The following is a 17,031-nucleotide window of genomic DNA, read 5'->3' as shown; positions in this document are numbered from 1 at the left end:
TTTATATTTGCATCAAAAATGTACACTGCACTTCCCAAAATATTGAATAAGATATTTCTTAAGTTGGAATTTCTGAAAATAAAATATGTTTGGTCAACTGATCGTTGACAGTTTACTATGGGATGATATCTAGAAACTTGCCTAATGATTAAGACGAGCAGAGTCTTTGGACTAGCTGTTAACTTTAAATTCAACCTGTTTTTTGTTGTCTTTTTCAGTGGCAACAACAAAAAAAGCTGAAAATGAGCCATGCAAGAAAAAAATCTAATAAAATATAGAAACGAAACATAATGTGTTTTTTTGTTTTTGTTTTTTGCTTTTTGTGTCTCCTGTTTGGTTTTTTGTTTTGTTTTGTGTGTAAGTGTCTGCAAACTCAAATTTCTCAGAAGTAGCACTTGCTGGCTTAGCAAGCAAAGAAAATTTCAGCAGCGTCAGTTTACGAAGTGTCAATCTAACTGAACAAAACTCCAACAACAGTGCTGTGCCATACAAGAAACTGATGCTATTGCAAATTAAAGGTATGCGAGAAGGTTTTATATTATCAATATGTATTCACTATAGTAACATCCAAAGGCTCCTGTAGAAGTTGGAGCCCCACTATATTGACAAAGAAGCCCCTGCCCTGGAAAGTATACAACCTAAAAGATTCAATAACAAGTGGAGGTTATGAGTCATGGATATAACATGCCACGTAAATGAACATGGTGGTGACTGGCACGGCTTTGGTAAGGAAAGAGGAGAGGATAAACTTAAGGATTTCTGTTTTTCTGTCCTGTGGGGTTTATCTCCCTAATATTTGCCTCTATTCTGGTACCGTTACTACCCACTTTCTACTTGCAGTCAGAATACCATATGCCATTTCAATTATTCTTGCAACACATTATTACTGAGCCTAATCTCTGCTAAATACTACTTGTTTAGCAAGTCAGAATCTTTAAAACTTGTTATTGATTATATGATTGTCTAGTAAGGCAATAAAGTAGTTTCACAAATGCTAAAGGCTATGGATTTTGGCTGCTTTTTATGCCATTTATTATTATTCTTTTTCTTTTCTCCAGTGAGGTATCAAATTGTCAAGGCAGGAACAAATGGCAATATAGAAATATCAGTTAATAGAAGAAAACAAATTGTTTCCCCCAAGTATGAACCTGTGCTGTTCTTTCTTCATTCTTCTAATGAAAGACTTTTGGGAATGGATTATTAGTGCAATGGGATCAAGTTTCTCCTTTCATTCAAAATAATTAGGTCTTCAAAGATTGATGGCAGTATTTTTAGGAATATAATTATCCTGGTTTTATATTTTAGGAAGAAGACATGTTCAGACAAGATTAGTTGAGCCAAGGGCTTCATCACTGAACAGTGGTGACTGCTTCCTGTTGTTAACTCCACATTACTGTTTCCTGTGGGTAGGAGAGTTTGCAAACGTCATAGAAAAAGCTAAGGTTAGTCCACTAAAATGAGATCTCACAGGCCAGTTCTTCCTTTCACATAATCACTCCTGATGCCAATTCTCTGAATAGTCCAGTGCTGGAATATGTGCACAGTAGCATATCATTGATAATCAGTGGGAGGCAGATATGTCTTATTCCCCTAACCTCTGCATTTATTGGAAGCTGATGTGGGACATGCAAGTTGCAAGACCACAACAGAAAATAGGAAATCCTCAGGAAAGGGATTTGTATTCAAACAGAAAAATAGTTTGAATTGCAGGATGTCCTTTCTATTTCTGCATTCATTAGGATCAGTTCTCATTGGAATTACAAATAAAAGCACTGGTGTGGTTGTCATTTTTCTCTAGCTTCTTGGTGTTTAATAAAAGAGAAGTAATGACCATTACCATTGTTACCAACCGTGCCGTCCCCTTTCTCACTCCTGCACTTTCCCTCGACTGAACAGGCACAAATGACTTAACCGACCCTATTCAGCTAATTATGTTAATCTCTTAGGCATCAGAACTTGCAACTTTAATTCAGACAAAGAGGGAACTTGGCTGTAGAGCTTCTTATGTGCAGACCATAGAAGAAGGGATAAATACCCATACTCATGCTGCCAAAGACTTCTGGAAACTCCTTGGTGGCCAGACAAGTTACCAGTGTAAGAGTTTTTATGTTTTCACTATTTCAGCCGCTGATGTTTTATCATAGTAAAATAGCTGAATTGGCCATTTCAATGTAGAGAAATTTAATATTAGAACATTGAGTATTTATGAATTTTTTTTTTCTCTTCAAGCTGCTGGAAATCCCGAGGAAGATGAAATGTATGAAGCTGCAATAATAGAAACAAATTGCATCTATCGTTTAGTAGATGATAAACTTATTCCTGATGATGACTACTGGGGGAAAATGCCAAGATGTACTCTGCTACAATCCAAAGAGGTACAGTAAGTTACATTTAAGAGTTCGAATCTGGAACACTCAGCACTTCCTCTGGAAGATACTGATGGTCTGATTTTCAGTAAGTTTGTAGGCACACAATTTAAAGACATATCTTCAGACTTACTGAAAATCAGATCCTTTGTACTTCTGATACTTTAAACCCTTCACTGCCAGAGACGGACCATCTGCACAGCCCTTGGTACCACAAAAGTAAAAATTAGAATGTATTATCTCAGCACTGACAACTTTTAAAGACTTCCAACCCTTTTTGTCCATGGTGGGTTCTTTTGCTTCCAGTCCATCCAAGTCTAAACCAGGCAGTCCTAATTTTTTTTTGTCTCCCCTTCCCAAAACTCTTTTCCACCCTCAGTAAATTCTCACTGCAGCCACATCATTCAACCAGGAGGGATTGAAAGTAGGTTTTTAGAACAAGTCAGTATTGCATTGTGATCAGTAAGAACTTTCAATTGTCCCATGAACTCATTCCCTCATACGCAAATTCCTCTGTAGAATTCCTAGTACAGTAACTTCTCACTTAGCGTTGTATTTATATTCCTGAAAAATGCAACTTTAAGTGAAACGATGATAAAGCCAATTTTCCCATAAGATTTCATGTAAATGTGGGGGGTTAGGTTCCAAGAAAAAAATTGGGGGACAGACAAAAGGCATTATATACTGTATAGTATAGTACTGTACTGTACTGTGGTTGGGAAGTGCCCCCGGCTTACCCCACACAGGCAGAGCCCGCTGCAGGCAAGGATGCTAGGAAACACCTTTGCAGCAACAGCGGCAGCTTCCCCGGAGAAGAACAGGTGCCGACTTTGCCAGGGGATGCTCCAGGCCCACGTCTTCCCACCCCCACTCCACCTCCTCTCCTCATCCCGGCTTTTCCCCCGCTCCCTCCAAAACGCCTAAGCACCGCCAAACAGCTGTTTGGCAGTTGGGGAAGCGCTAGGGGTGGGGAGGAGGCGGAGAAGAGGAACTTATGCAATTCTCCCTTGTGAAGTCGCTGCTTTTCCACAGACTCTCACAAGTAGTGGACAGAGCAGGCAGCCAAAAGATGTTATAAGGGAGCATTGCACAACTTCAAAGGAGCATGTTCCCTAATTGAGCAGTGACGTAACTTTGAAACAATGTTAAGTGGGAGGACATTAAGTGAGGAGTTACTGTACTTGCTTACCAAATACGCAAGTAATCAGGCCCTTAAGTCAAACCCAAATGCTATGCTGTGGCTGCTATTTCATTGTCGGCTCCTTTTGTCACATAGGATATTTGTAAGTATTTGTTTCGCTACGTTAACTAGATCACAACCTGGCCATTGTTATACTAAAGAGTCTTTGGTATAACTGAGCATATTTTCCCTGCAGTTAAATTGCTACCGTAATTATTTCTAGGTTCTGGTTTTTGATTTCGGCAGTGAAGTATATGTGTGGCATGGGAAAGAAGTCACATTAGCACAGAGAAAAGTAGCATTCCAGCTGGCCAAACATTTGTGGAATGGAACATTTGACTACGCCAATTGTGACATAAATCCTCTAGACCCTGGAGAGTGCAATCCCCTTATACCAAGGTACCAAACTTACAGCTGTTACAGTACTTTTGCTCTCTTATTGATACACTGGGGACATACATTATTGGGAGTTAGTGCAACTGAATTCTCTTAGACTGAGTCAGTGTGTAAATGCCAGCTGCCAATTTTCTTTGTGGAAACAATGGCTTTTAGTTGCCATGAGCCGACATGATAAAACATGTAAAGTTGTGCTAGGTGGAGAGCTGTGTATTGGCAAATAAACATTCAGAGAGGCAAAATCTTTCAGGCTGCCTTTGTCCATCATAAAGAAGAAGGTACACAGCTGTTTGCTTTCCTTTGCTGGCCACCTTTAAAATCCTACATCCTACTGGCAAATGTTTCATATCTGAATAGTTTCAAACTTTATAATTTGCAAACTAGAGTAAAGACTTAGAAACCTGTATTGAACATGAGTTTTCTCAGGGATGTTAAAACATTCCATTTCTTGCATATATGTTACAGTGTGTAATTTAATCCAGTTTTTTGTTTTTTCTAATACAGAAAAGGACAAGGGCGTCCTGACTGGGCTATCTTTGGCAGACTCACAGAACATAATGAGACCATATTGTTCAAAGAAAAATTTCTTGACTGGACAGAATTGAAGAAACACAATGAGAAGAACTCTAGTGAATCTCTTCACCAGAAGGTAGAGCAAATAAACTTACTGAGTATTTTCAATACTTGATTTGTGTGTCTGTAATGGGAAGCCAATTTTGAATTCAAAACATATAAATGACTGATATTCATCAGTGGAAACATAAGTTTTTTGTCCTCAATGGTCTAAACTGCTTCCTTGATCATTCTGTCCTTAGAATGTCAACCAGAACAATATCATTGATGGTAAACCCACATACATGCTCTTAATCAACTAGTGTTTTGGGGGGGTTGATCAGTGCTTCAGAACTGGCTTTAGTACAAAAAGAAAACAGTACCACCGTGTCACAGAGTATCGCATACATTTGCTACTTGTATGTTTATAATTAAATCATTGGGTAAGAAGAAAAAAATCTAAACAGAGACAAAAAAAAACCCGACTGTTACGTGTCTTGTCACAGGAAGACTCCAAGTCTGACTTTAAACCATATGATGTCATGCTAATGGTACCGGTGCCCCAAACTATGGTTGGCACAGTCTTGGATGGAATAAATATTGGCCGTGGCTATGGATTTATTGAAGGAGAAGATGGGAGGCAGTTTGAAATTATCACTGCCTCAGTGGATGTCTGGCACATCCTGGAATTTGATTACAGTAGGCTGCCTAAACAAAGCATTGGACAATTCCATGAGGGAGACACGTATGTGGTTAAATGGAAGTACATGGTGAGCACTGCAGGTTAGTGAACAACTGAATTTCTTCATGCTAGGTACTGATGTCTGTGGCTAAAACAGCTAATGTTATAGCTAAATTTCCTTGCATGTGATGCACCCCACTAGTCAAACAAGACAGGAATTCACTTACAGCATGTGGCCGTTAAACAAACTTTGCAAGCAAGATATGAAGTAGAATTCCTGGTAAAATCATTGCTGTTTTTCCTCTTCCCCACACCAAAATGTAATCTGTGCCATCACAGAGCAGTTTTCCATGTGTTAGCTTACTTGCATCCAAATTGTAGCCGCATAGTTCTGGTTTGCAAAAATGACTTGAGTGATGATATCAAGAGGAACTGTAATCTTCTTTAACGTAGAACTGAATCAGGTAGGGAGCTGGACTAGTGGCAGTGTTCTGAACTGACTTGCAAGAGATGTAAGTTTAGTTCCAGATGAAGCCTTTGCCAGGTAGTAGAAAGAGGAACCAAGGGGGAAGCAAAAATCTGTGCTAGATAGTGAAGCCAAAGTGCCAAGAGGGAAGGACTCTCGTTGTGCTGGCTCTCCAAACACTCATCAGTGCATTTCAGCCTTGATTTGAAAATTCTTAACTGTGCTCCGATGAAAATACTGAGTAGGTAAATCTCTAGCAGACAACCAACTCAGAGTGATCTTTGCTGAAGTAGGGAACAGGTAGGGCTGTGCCTCACTCCATGCTTTCAAAATGGGGAATGAACTCCAGAAGAGGAGATGGCCCCATTGGTAAGTAAAGTACGAACAGCCCCACAAATGAAAAGTGCGTTCCAAGGGGACAAATGCGCTAATCAGCCACAGCACAAATATGGTTTCACTCTTAAAAGTAGTGAGAAAATGCAGATTAATGTGTGATTGTGGAGTCAAGATACTGGAGAATCCAATTAGAGGACAAAAGGGTGTAAATCTGAGAGTAGCTGCAGATGAAGTAAGCCCAGACGTGTGCTTTGTTGCAGAAACTTTTAAATAGAAAATTATGTGACTTAAAGATGAAACCATAAGCTATTCCATATGTAAAGAAAACAAAAGAAAACCAACTTCTTGCTCCTTGAAGAATTTTGGATTTGGTTATTTTCCCTTACACTTTGCAAATACTTTGACCCTGAAAGTACAAATCTGCTCGGTCAGGCTGGTTTTGTCAAAGGAGGCACCGCCTTTCACTGTTTTGAAGGGTTTAGGAGGAGACTGCGGCCAAGGTTTTCAAGTAACTAGTGATTTTGGGTGCCCAATTTGAGATGACTTTAGAGGGGCCTGGATTTTCAGAGTGATTGTTCAGGGCTTCTGAATGTCTGGTAGGTGTCAGAATAGATTTAGGAGACTAACTTTAAACTCTTGTTTTTTAAAATCTTGTCCTAATTGTGTCACAAGTTATTCAGAGCATTCAGTAACTAAAGTAAAGCTTTCCATCAAGGGTTTTAATGTAGAACTTGTCTTTCTTCACACGTGCTTTTGATTACTAATTGTAATATTCAGAGAGTGGATAAAGGTCTTTTTAAAAAAAATATTCTTGGCTCTGAGTCTTCTGCTCAGACTAACATGGAGCATTTAGTTAATTGGAAAATGAAACTTCTACAAGTAATCACGAGACTTTTTTCGTGAAAGTAAGTTATTAACTTAGTGTTCTCTGATTGTCATAACTTGGAATCCCCTTGCAGTTCCTTTTTTTAATATAATTATACCAAGAAGAATTTTCATGTTCTGCCTGTAGCTGTCTCAACTGCTGCTGTTTCCAATATCGTTCAGCAGCCAGCTAGTTTCTTGCTGCCAAAGAACAGTGTAATATGGAAAATGAGACACAGTGTGCTTTTTTTGTTGTTCGGTAACATGACTGGCTACACCATTCCACGTTGTCTGATTCTCTCAGGTGATGTTAATTATTTTACATGATCCTTCTTCTGGTTCGGAGGCCTTTGGCCAGTCAGTGGAGTCTGTGCATGCGGCTTTACATCCACCAGATGATGTCCCTGTGACGAATTGGCACATGCATCTTGCACTGCTTGACTTAATGTTTCTCAGATTGTGCGGGTATTCAGTGCTGCACTGGATTTCACATCACTGAGCTAGCTGGCTGGCCATGCGCTCCACAATGCTAGCAATAGCTGTTTTCCTTCAACATGAGCCATTTGTTTTGCAGTTGGAAGCAGACAAAAGGGAGAGCAGCAAGTAAGGGCTGTTGGAAAAGAGAAGTGTGTGTACTACTTTTGGCAAGGGAGGCACTCCACAGTGAGCGAGAAGGGGACGTCAGCACTGATGACTGTGGAGCTTGATGAAGAGAGAGGAGCACAGGTGAGCTGCCGACATATCCACTATGTAGAAAGTGCTGTGGGAAAACTGTACTAAAAAATTCTCTAGTACTGTCCAAATACCCAAATTTGGTGAGTAAATGTGGTGGTAGGATTTGGGGATCATCTTTTTTTGGCTCTCTTTTAATGCAGAAGGTGTACCTATTGCCACTACATATACATATACGGCTCTCCAAAGTTCCCTTTGGACTTGCAGAACAACATTCCAGCATTGTAAAAAAATTGGCTTCTTTGTGGATTATGTAATTCCAAGATCTGCCTTCTAGGAAGTCTGAGGAAAAATGTTTCTTCTCTCCTTCCCCCTGCTGTAGGTAAAGGCATAACTTGTAGATACATCCCCTGCCTTCAGGTTCAGAATCCAATTAAGGAATTCATATTCTCTCACACGACGAGTATCCAAAGAGCTCCAGTCATTCTGCTAAGCCCCATCAGAAGCATTTTCTGCCAGGCCAAGACAAAATTGAATTGTCTTTGCAAAGAATTGTAATGACATAGTTTGGGGAGCAGGCATGGGGTGAAGGGAGCAAAGGACATGATTTCATTTGACACCTCCCATACCAAATTCTGTGCAAGTGATTATAAACCAGTCTGTCCTATCCGTTTAATAAGCAACAATGTCAGTTCGATAATGACAAAACTTTTTAAGGCTTCATAGAAGCCAGCATTTTAAGCAATATTAAAGCATATTTGTACAGATGCTTCCTGACTTATGCAAGCGTTCCATTTTGGCATGCTTGCGTAACTTGAATTGTCATAAGTCGGAAATGTATACCTGACCATTACGCAAAAAAAAACCCCAAAACCTCCTATTTCTAGCTTACAGAACTTTTTCTGTAAGTGTGGATTTGCATAAATTGGGTTTGCGTAATCCGGGGGGCATCTGTATGATTTTTACAATCTTCATAGGGCTGGCATATAACTATTGTCTCAAAATGTCTCAGTTCTTTGAGAAGATGGCTCCTGCCGTTAATGGACTTCAATGCTGTTCTAAAAGAAACCAATTTAAATTACAATATAGTCAGTGCTAATTATCCTCTGAAATTTAAGATTGCTGAACACTGCAACATGGGTACAGGTTCCTCTTAGTTATGCAGTTCCTAACCAAAACAACATGTATGCGTCCCACTGAATGTTGATGTATTTGGCAGCTCAAACAATAGTCAGTGTTTTAACATATTAGAAAAACCACCCTTATGGGTGGCCAGGACTATACTATTTTTAATACTCTGCCAAGAGGCAGTTTTTCCTCACTCTTTAATTTGCTGTGGTTTCAGTATTGTGGTGCTCTCCATTTCTAGGTACAAGTGCTTCAAGGAAAAGAACCACCATGCTTTCTGCAGTGCTTCCAAGGAGGGATGGTTGTGCATGCTGGAAGAAGGGAAGAGGAAGAAGAAAATACACAAAGTAAATCATTTATTAGATAGGTTTTTTCTGCTCTATGGTCCTCCTTTTCTGGAAAAATGGATTTTTAGATGAAGGCTAAACTAGCACTCATTCTGTAACAAAGGGAATGGTGGAGCTTCTTCTGTAGATGATCTTTATCACGGAGCTTATACTCATGCTTTCATTTTAGTTCACTCCTCACTTAAACTTAAAATGTGTTTTGTCAACCCAAGAGCAAATTCATTTTGCTGTACATACATTTAAATTGTCCCCTCTGCTTTAAGATGCTTCTCTGTTTTACATAGCAAAAAAATGATTATTTGATTATGAACTTGCAATTTTGCATGTTGTCATTTTGGACTTCTATTACTCAAACAAAACAAAGCTTCTGTGACCTTTTTACCACACACTGCAATTCCTACTATGTATTCTGTGAACACTAGGCAAATTCTTTTCAATCCAGTGGCAGCTTGGAAAGGCTGCAGTTGTATTGGGATAAACCTGAACTTGACTTGATATGCCTAAATATTGCAGTTCACCAAGTGGAGATGACATTAAAAGATAAGGTACCATTATTATATTGGTCCCTTGTTCACCCTAAATAGAAAAGGGGGAGGGTTAAGGAGCAGTGATAAAATTGACTGTGAATTTCCTTTTATCTCTTTGTGACAGTTTAAGATTGTGTAATGCAATGCAGTGCTTGCAATTTATCCGGAAAGATCTTGAATTAGAAGTAACATTGCCAGAATGTAATAAAGCTTTTTGTCCTGTTTGTGCCCATTCCAGGTGACTGGAGGCTGTACTGTGTACGAGGAGAAGTTTCCATTGAAGGAAATTTACTTGAAGTAGCATGTCACTGCAGCAGCCTAAGGTCCAGGACGTCTATGATTGTTCTCAATATAAATAAAGCCCTTATCTATCTGTGGCATGGCTGTAAAGCACAGTCTCACACAAAGGATGTAGGAAGAACAGCAGCCAATAAAATAAAAGAACAGTAAGTAGCTGACTTATACCTTCAAGACATTTGTATTCTGTAGCTGGATTATTAAATGTAGCTGTCTGCCCGAAAACCCCCCAGCAACCCTCCAGTAGCACTGATCTTGAGTGGGTTAAGAGATTGCAGCAAGGATGCATGTTGGGAGAGGAGGAATGGACAGGGCACCTCATTCATTATGTGCATATTCTGATTTTCACACAATCCCAATAGGCTGAGAGATACTTACTGTTCTTGCAGTATTGAATTGCCATTCCTGTTAAAGCAATATGTTTTCAATCTCTGGGAGACAGAAAAGCATCTAAAAGTAAAGATTCAACTATGACATAACAGAGGTGATAGGATAAGAAAAAGCCTTAAGAGAGAGAGAGTCTGACCAGGTTAGAGAAGGAAGCTTGCAAGAGGCACTGATAGGAGATGGAAAGGAGAAAATGAAGAATTGGTAAAGAGCTCACATGAGCATTCTCTCACGCTCTGCATATGTGATCAGTTGTGCAAATAAATACCATTACTGAAATGTCAGACCTTTTGTTGTTGTTTCCTGTATTGATTTTCATATGGATTAGGCTGGCAAAAAGGAAGTGCCGGTGTCAGAGAGTCAGTCTTTGGACTGACTTGGGCTGCTGAGAAGTACATGAAGCTGGATGATGATGGAAGTAAGGGTATTGGGTTCACAGCACTTCTTTGTGTTGCAGATGTCCACTGGAAGCTGGATTGCACAGCAGCAGCAACGTGACAATACATGAATGTGATGAAGGGTCAGAGCCATTGGGAATCTGGGATGCATTAGGAAGGAGAGATCGAAAAGCCTATGATTGCATGTTGCAAGGTAGTATTGCAGTCCAGTGATCTTCATCTACATGTTACTGTGTTGTAGGGCTATAAAATACATTGTTTTTTAGTTCAACATGTTTCCGTTGTTGATGTGAAACTTTAGCAATAGTCAGGGCCCTAGTGAAGTCAAGACGTCACTGGAGAATAAAATATGCTTCCTGCCACACACAAGTGAATCTGTTGGTGTCTGGGGATGCAAGGGACCGGAGAGTGAAGTGTCCTCCCCCCACACACACGTAGAACAGAGCAGCAGTTAACTCTTAGCCCACCAGATATGTTGCAGTTCTCCTCTGGAGGGATTGGATGATGGTTTTGTGTTTAATCATTGACTCCTCTTCTGGAACTACCAACAAAGATGATAGTTGTGGGACAGATTTACAGTATGAAAATCTGTCAGTTAAGTAGTAGATATGTGAAGTTCTACTTCGAGTGCTTGCTCATATCGATTCCAATTAGGTGTGCGCACGCCGCGTGCACGTTCGTCGGAAGATTTTTATCCTAGCAACACTTGGTGGGTCGGCTGGGTCGCCCCCTAGAGTAGCACTGCCATGGCGCTGGATATATATCCCTGCCGACCCAACGACCCTTCAGTTCCTTCTTACCGCCCGTGTCGGTCATTGGAACAGTGGAGCGCAGCTTAGCTGATCTCCACTTCCCTAGCTACTCATAGTTCTCTAGTTATTTCTTGTGTATATAGTTGCAGTTAATTCTTATTCGTTTTTATAACATTGTTAGTGTATATAGTTAAGAGGGGTTCGGGGATTAGCCCCTTCCCCGCACCCGGTGCCGGGGCCCATGCCCGGTTCACCAGGTTTCAAACCGTGCTCGGCCTGTCACAAGCCGATGCCAACAGGAGATCCCCACGACTCCTTCCTTAAGTGCCTCGGGGAATCCCACCTCGCCGATAAGTGCCGGATTTGCAAGGCCTTAAAGCCGAGGACGAAAAATGAGCGGGACTTTCATCTCAAACAGCTCCTGATGGAGGCAGCTCTTACTCCTCCACCCTCGGCACTGAGCGCTGGACAATCCACTGGCAGAAGCGCTTCTTCAGCACCGGATTGCACCGGTACTGCTAAGGCCTCTCGGCACCGACCATCGCCAGCACCGGTGTCTGCTCGGTACCAGTCTCTCTCCACGCGGGTGAAGAGACATAAGACTCCCACTGTTTCTGTGCCACTTGCACCGCAGCCAGAGCACCCGACTAGATCGGACCGCCCAGCACCTACACCTGCCGCGGCACCAACAACGTTGGCACTGTCGATTCCGGTCCCGCAAGGGCTGTTGAGTCCGGTACCTGAAAGCTCCCTGGCGAGAGCCATGGTTGAGCTCACTATTCCCTCCACGCCGGAGACATTTTCCACGGCAAGGGAGCTGATCGCGATGACAGAATCTGCCCTGCCTCAACCCCCAGCACTGCCGGTGCGGGTCATACAATCTGTAGGCAAGCCGGCCTTGATGAGACCACCCTCTGTTGGCACCGCAGAGCGGCACTGCTTACGATCGCGATCCCGCCAGCGTTCTCGGTCCTTTCGCCGATCCCGGTCCCGACGCCGATCGCACTCGTGGCACCGATCAGCATCTCATTTGCTGGCCCGGTACTCTTGGCACCGATCCAGCTCCAGGCACCGTGACTCTCGCAGCCACTCCAGACGCCGAGCTTCGAGATCCCAGTCGACCTCCCGGTACCGCTCCGGTCATAGGTCCTGATCTCCTTCCTGGTACCGTTATGGCTCCCAGTACCGATCCCCGGTGCCGCACAGAGCGAGATCAGTCATAGAGAGAGACTGTTCCCAGGGGTTTTCAGCCCCTACTTGGCCATCCCGACATGCATCGGTGTCCTCTCATGTGGACAGTTCCCATGCACAGGACCGTGACTCCGATGTGCCCACCAGAATCTTCCAGGAGACCCAGGCCCAAGATCAAGGCCCCCATCAGTGGTCATTCTGGACACCTTGGGCGTATCACCAGGCCCAAGGTGTACCTCCAGTCCCGTCTCACTCTGCGCCATCGGAGCATTGGGTGCTGGAGGCAACTATCAGCCGCCCCCCTCCTACCGGTACGGAGGAAGCGCCTGTTCAGCCACCAGACTCCAAGATCCCACTGGAGCCGGAGGTCGTCCAAGAGCAAGAGTCCACACAGGACCCGCTTGTCTCTGGCCTCTCCACTTCCTCCTCTCCTGATGAGGTGGTGGCGGGAACATCCTCCACGGGCCCTCCTCCAATTGATCTGAGGGCCCATCAGGGCCTCCTGAGACGTGTGGCACTCAATATGAATCTCCAGGTAGAGGAGGTACTGGAAATAGAGGACCCAGTGGTGGATATTCTGTCGGCTGACACCCCCACAAGAGTGGCTTTACCATTCATCCGGACAATCCAGGCCAATGCTGATACCATCTGGCAGTCTCCAGCCTCTATTCCACCCGCTGCCAGGGGAGTTGAGCGCAAGTACATGGTGCCCTCTAAGGGGTATGAGTACCTGTACGTCCATCCTCCTCCCTGCTCCCTTGTCGTACAGTCTGTCAATGAGAGGGAACGCCATGGCCAGCAAGCTCTGGCTCCAAAATCGAAGGAGGCTAGGCGCATGGACTTACTGGGCCATAAGGTATACTCTGCAGGGGCCCTCCAACTCTGGGTGGCAAACCAGCAAGCCCTGCTTAGCCACTTCAACTACAACACCTGGGCGGCTGTGGGCAAGTTCACGGAGTTAGTCCCTCAAGACTCCCATCAAGAGTTTGCTGCTCTCTTGAAGGAGGGGAAGAAAGTGGCAAGGACTTCCCTCCAGGCCTCGCTGGATGCAGCAGACTCCGCAGCCAGGACTCTGGCCCCGGGAGTTGCCATGAGACGCATTTCATGGCTTCCAGTGTCAGGCCTCCCGCCAGAACTACAGCATACCATACAGGACTTGCCCTTTGACGGTTGAGACCTCTTTTCTGAAAAGACTGACCCTAGGCTGCAAAGCCTGAAGGACAACAGGGTCATTATGCGCTCTCTCGGCATGCACCCACCGGTGACTCAGCGCCAGCCTTTCGCCCCCAGCCTCACCGCCCTTATCCTCCACCTAGACAGAGGCAGGACTTTGGCAGAAGGCGTGGTCAAGCCGGTTGTAGACGGCAGTCAGGACCCCAAGGGGGCCAAAATCAGGGTTCCTCCAAGCCACCTACAGGGACAAAGCCAAACTTTTGAAGGTGCGCCCGAGGACGGCTTACCAGTTACTTTCCAGGATCCTTTCCCTCCCTTTTACAACTGCCTCTCCTTTTTCCTCCCTGCGTGGTCCCAGCTAACTTCGGATTGTTGGGTCCTACACACGGTGGAACTTGGGTACCACCTCCAGTTTATTTCGCCCCCTCCCCCTTTCCATCCCCTATCCTCGTCCCTCTTCAGGGACCCCTCTCACGAGCAACTCCTCTTACAAGAGGTGTGGACGCTCCTTGCCATGGAAGCCATAGAGGAGGTCCCAAAGGATGAAAGGGGCAAGGGGTTCTACTCCCACTATTTCCTAATCCCCAAGGCGAAGGGAGGTCTCAGACCTATCCTAGACCTGCGAGAACTAAACAAGTTCATGATAAAGTTGAAGTTCCTCATGGTATCCCTGGGGACCATCATCCCATCCTTGGATCCCAGAGACTGGTATGCCGCCCTCGATATGAAGGACACGTATTTTCACATCGCCATTTATCCTCCACACGGACAGTACCTCCGGTTTGTAGCCAACTGTCAACATTTCCAGTTTAGGGTCCTTCCGTTCGGCCTCTCTACAGCCCCAAGAATATTCACAAAGTGCATGGCTGTAGTCGCCGCCTCCCGCCACCACCGTCGAATACACGTTTTTCCATATCTCGACGATTGGCTCGTTGGAGGGGTCTCCGAGGCACAAGTCACCCATCATGTGGACATCATCAAGGACCTATTCATGAGTCTAGGCCTGATGATCAATACAGAGAAATCCATTCTGGTTCCCGCACAGAGGATAGACTTCATTGGAGCCATTCTGGACTCCAGTCTCGCCAGAGCCTGCTTACCACAGCCTCGGTTTCAGGCGATGGTAACAAGTGTCCGAGGCCTACAGAACTTCCCGACAACTTCAGCTCGCACTTGTCTCGGTCTCCTGGGTCACATGGCTGCCTGCACGTTCGTGACCAAACACACCAGGCTACGCCTCCGTCCCCTCCAATCTTGGCTCACCTCGGTATACCACCCTGGCAGAGACACCATAGACATGATAGTCACGATTCCCCCGGGCATCCTAGGCTCCCTCGACTGGTGGTTGGCGCCCTCCCTGGTGTGTGCAGGGATGCCGTTCCATCCGCCTCAGCCTTCTATGTCCCTGACGACGGACACGTCATCTCTCCGCTGGGGTGCTCACCTCGGCCATCTTCGCACTCAAGGCCTTTGGTCATCTCAGGAGCTGGCCTTGCACATCAATGTCCGAGAGCTGAGAGCAGTCCGCCTTGCCTGCTGGGCATTTCAACAGAATTTGCAAGGCCATTGTGTCTCAGTGTTCACAGACAACCCAACGGCCATGTATTACATAAACAAGCAGGGAGGGACACGGTCCTCCCCCCTTTGTCAGGAAGCCATCCAGCTCTGGGACTTCTGTTTAGCCCACTCGATAGTCCTGGTAGCGTCTTTTCTGCCAGGGGATCAGAACACGCTGGCGGATCGACTCAGCAGATCCTTCCTATCTTACGAGTGGTTGATTCGTCCGGACGTTATTCATTCTGTTTTCTGGAAGTGGGGCTTTCCCCATATAGACCTCTTCGCTTCCCGCGAGAACAGGAAATGCCAGATGTTCTGCTCCTTCCAAGGCCTCTCCCCGGGCTCGATCTCGGACGCTTTCCTGATGTCGTGGATGAGCCAACTGCTTTATGCCTTTCCACCGTTCCCGCTGGATCACAGGGTCCTGATAAAGCTCCGCAGGGGCAGAGCTCGCTTGATCATGATCGCTCTAGCGTGGCCCAGGCAGCACTGGTACACCATGCTGCTCGACCTGTCGATAACCAACCCAGTTACCCTGCCTCTTCTCCCAGACCTCATAACTCAGGACCACAGCAGACTTCACCACCCAGACCTGCAGTCCCTTCACCTCACAGCATGGCTGATGCGTGGTTAAGCCAGTCCAAGTTACGTTGCTCTGCCTCAGTACAACAAGTACTCCTGGGTAGCAGGAAACCTTCCACTTGGTCAGCGTATCTAGCCAAGTGGAAGTGTTTCTCCTGCTGGTGTGAAATGCATAATGTTACTCCCACCGAGGTCTCGATCCTCACCATCTTGGACTACCTCTGGTCTCTCAAACAACAGAGCCTAGCAGTATCATGGCTGAGGGTGCACTTGGCGGCCATCTCTACCTTCCACCCAGGGGAAAGTGGCCGCTCCGTGTTCTCACACCCTATGGTTTCTAGGTTCCTCAAGGGCTTGTACCGCCTATACCCCCAAGTACGCCGTCCCGCCCCAACCTGGGACCTCAACCTGGTTCTAACCAAACTTACGTCTGCCCCTTTCGAGCCGTTAGCAACCTGCTCGCTACTATACCTGTCCTGGAAGACAGCTCTCCTCGTAGCCATTACATCGGCCAGACGAGTCTCCGAGCTTAGGGCTCTCACTGTGGACCCACTGTATACTGTGTTTCACAAGGACAAGGTACAGTTGTGACCACACCCGGCTTTCCTCCCTAAAGTGGTATCGACCTTTCATATCAACCAGGATATCTTCCTTCCGGTCTTCTTCCCGAAGCCACACTCATCACGACGGGAACAACAGTTGCACGACCTAGACGTCCGTAGAGTGCTCACATTTTATATCGAGCGGACAAAACCCTTTCGTAAAACACCCCAACTCTTCACTGCAGGGGCAGACCGAATGAAGGGCCTACCTGTCTCCTCCCAGAGGATCTCATCTTGGGTGACGGCGTGCATCCGTTCTTGTTATGACTTGGCTCATGTTCCCTTGAGGCACCTCACCGCACATTCTACCAGGGCTCAGGCTACTTCTGCCGCCTTCCTGGCTCATGTACCCATCCAGGAGATATGTCGCGCAGCTACCTGGTCCTCGATCCACACCTTTGCCTCACATTACGCTCTGGTTCAACAGTCCAGAGATGACGCGGCATTTGGATCAGCAGTTCTGCATTCTGCGACATCTCACTCCTTCTCCACCACCTAGGTAAGGCTTGGGAGTCACCTAATTGGAATCGATATGAGCATGCACTCGAAGAAGAATCGACAGTTACTCACCTTTGT

The 17,031-nt window shown here is 45.2% G+C and overlaps 1 protein-coding gene across 27 annotated transcripts in view; it reads left to right on the top strand.

The window, feature by feature from the left end:
• SVIL (supervillin) overlaps nt 1-17,031 on the top strand; it is a 149,378-nt gene that overhangs the window by 119,120 nt on the left and 13,227 nt on the right. For all 27 annotated transcript variants that reach the window (XM_050938955.1, XM_050938972.1, XM_050938971.1 and 24 more), the window contains 11 exons: nt 363-518; nt 1,306-1,442; nt 1,947-2,094; nt 2,230-2,375; nt 3,770-3,945; nt 4,447-4,591; nt 5,001-5,277; nt 7,417-7,568; nt 8,884-8,989; nt 9,755-9,962; nt 10,658-10,791. In XM_050938955.1, the coding sequence (XP_050794912.1) occupies nt 363-518; nt 1,306-1,442; nt 1,947-2,094; nt 2,230-2,375; nt 3,770-3,945; nt 4,447-4,591; nt 5,001-5,277; nt 7,417-7,568; nt 8,884-8,989; nt 9,755-9,962; nt 10,658-10,791 (1,785 nt within the window). The remainder of the gene's footprint in view (nt 1-362; nt 519-1,305; nt 1,443-1,946; nt 2,095-2,229; nt 2,376-3,769; nt 3,946-4,446; nt 4,592-5,000; nt 5,278-7,416; nt 7,569-8,883; nt 8,990-9,754; nt 9,963-10,657; nt 10,792-17,031) is intronic.

This window comes from Gopherus flavomarginatus, chromosome 2 (genome assembly GCF_025201925.1).
Source record: "Gopherus flavomarginatus isolate rGopFla2 chromosome 2, rGopFla2.mat.asm, whole genome shotgun sequence".
Lineage (NCBI taxonomy): Eukaryota > Metazoa > Chordata > Testudines > Testudinidae > Gopherus > Gopherus flavomarginatus.
This window is presented reverse-complemented; position numbering and strand designations above follow the sequence as displayed.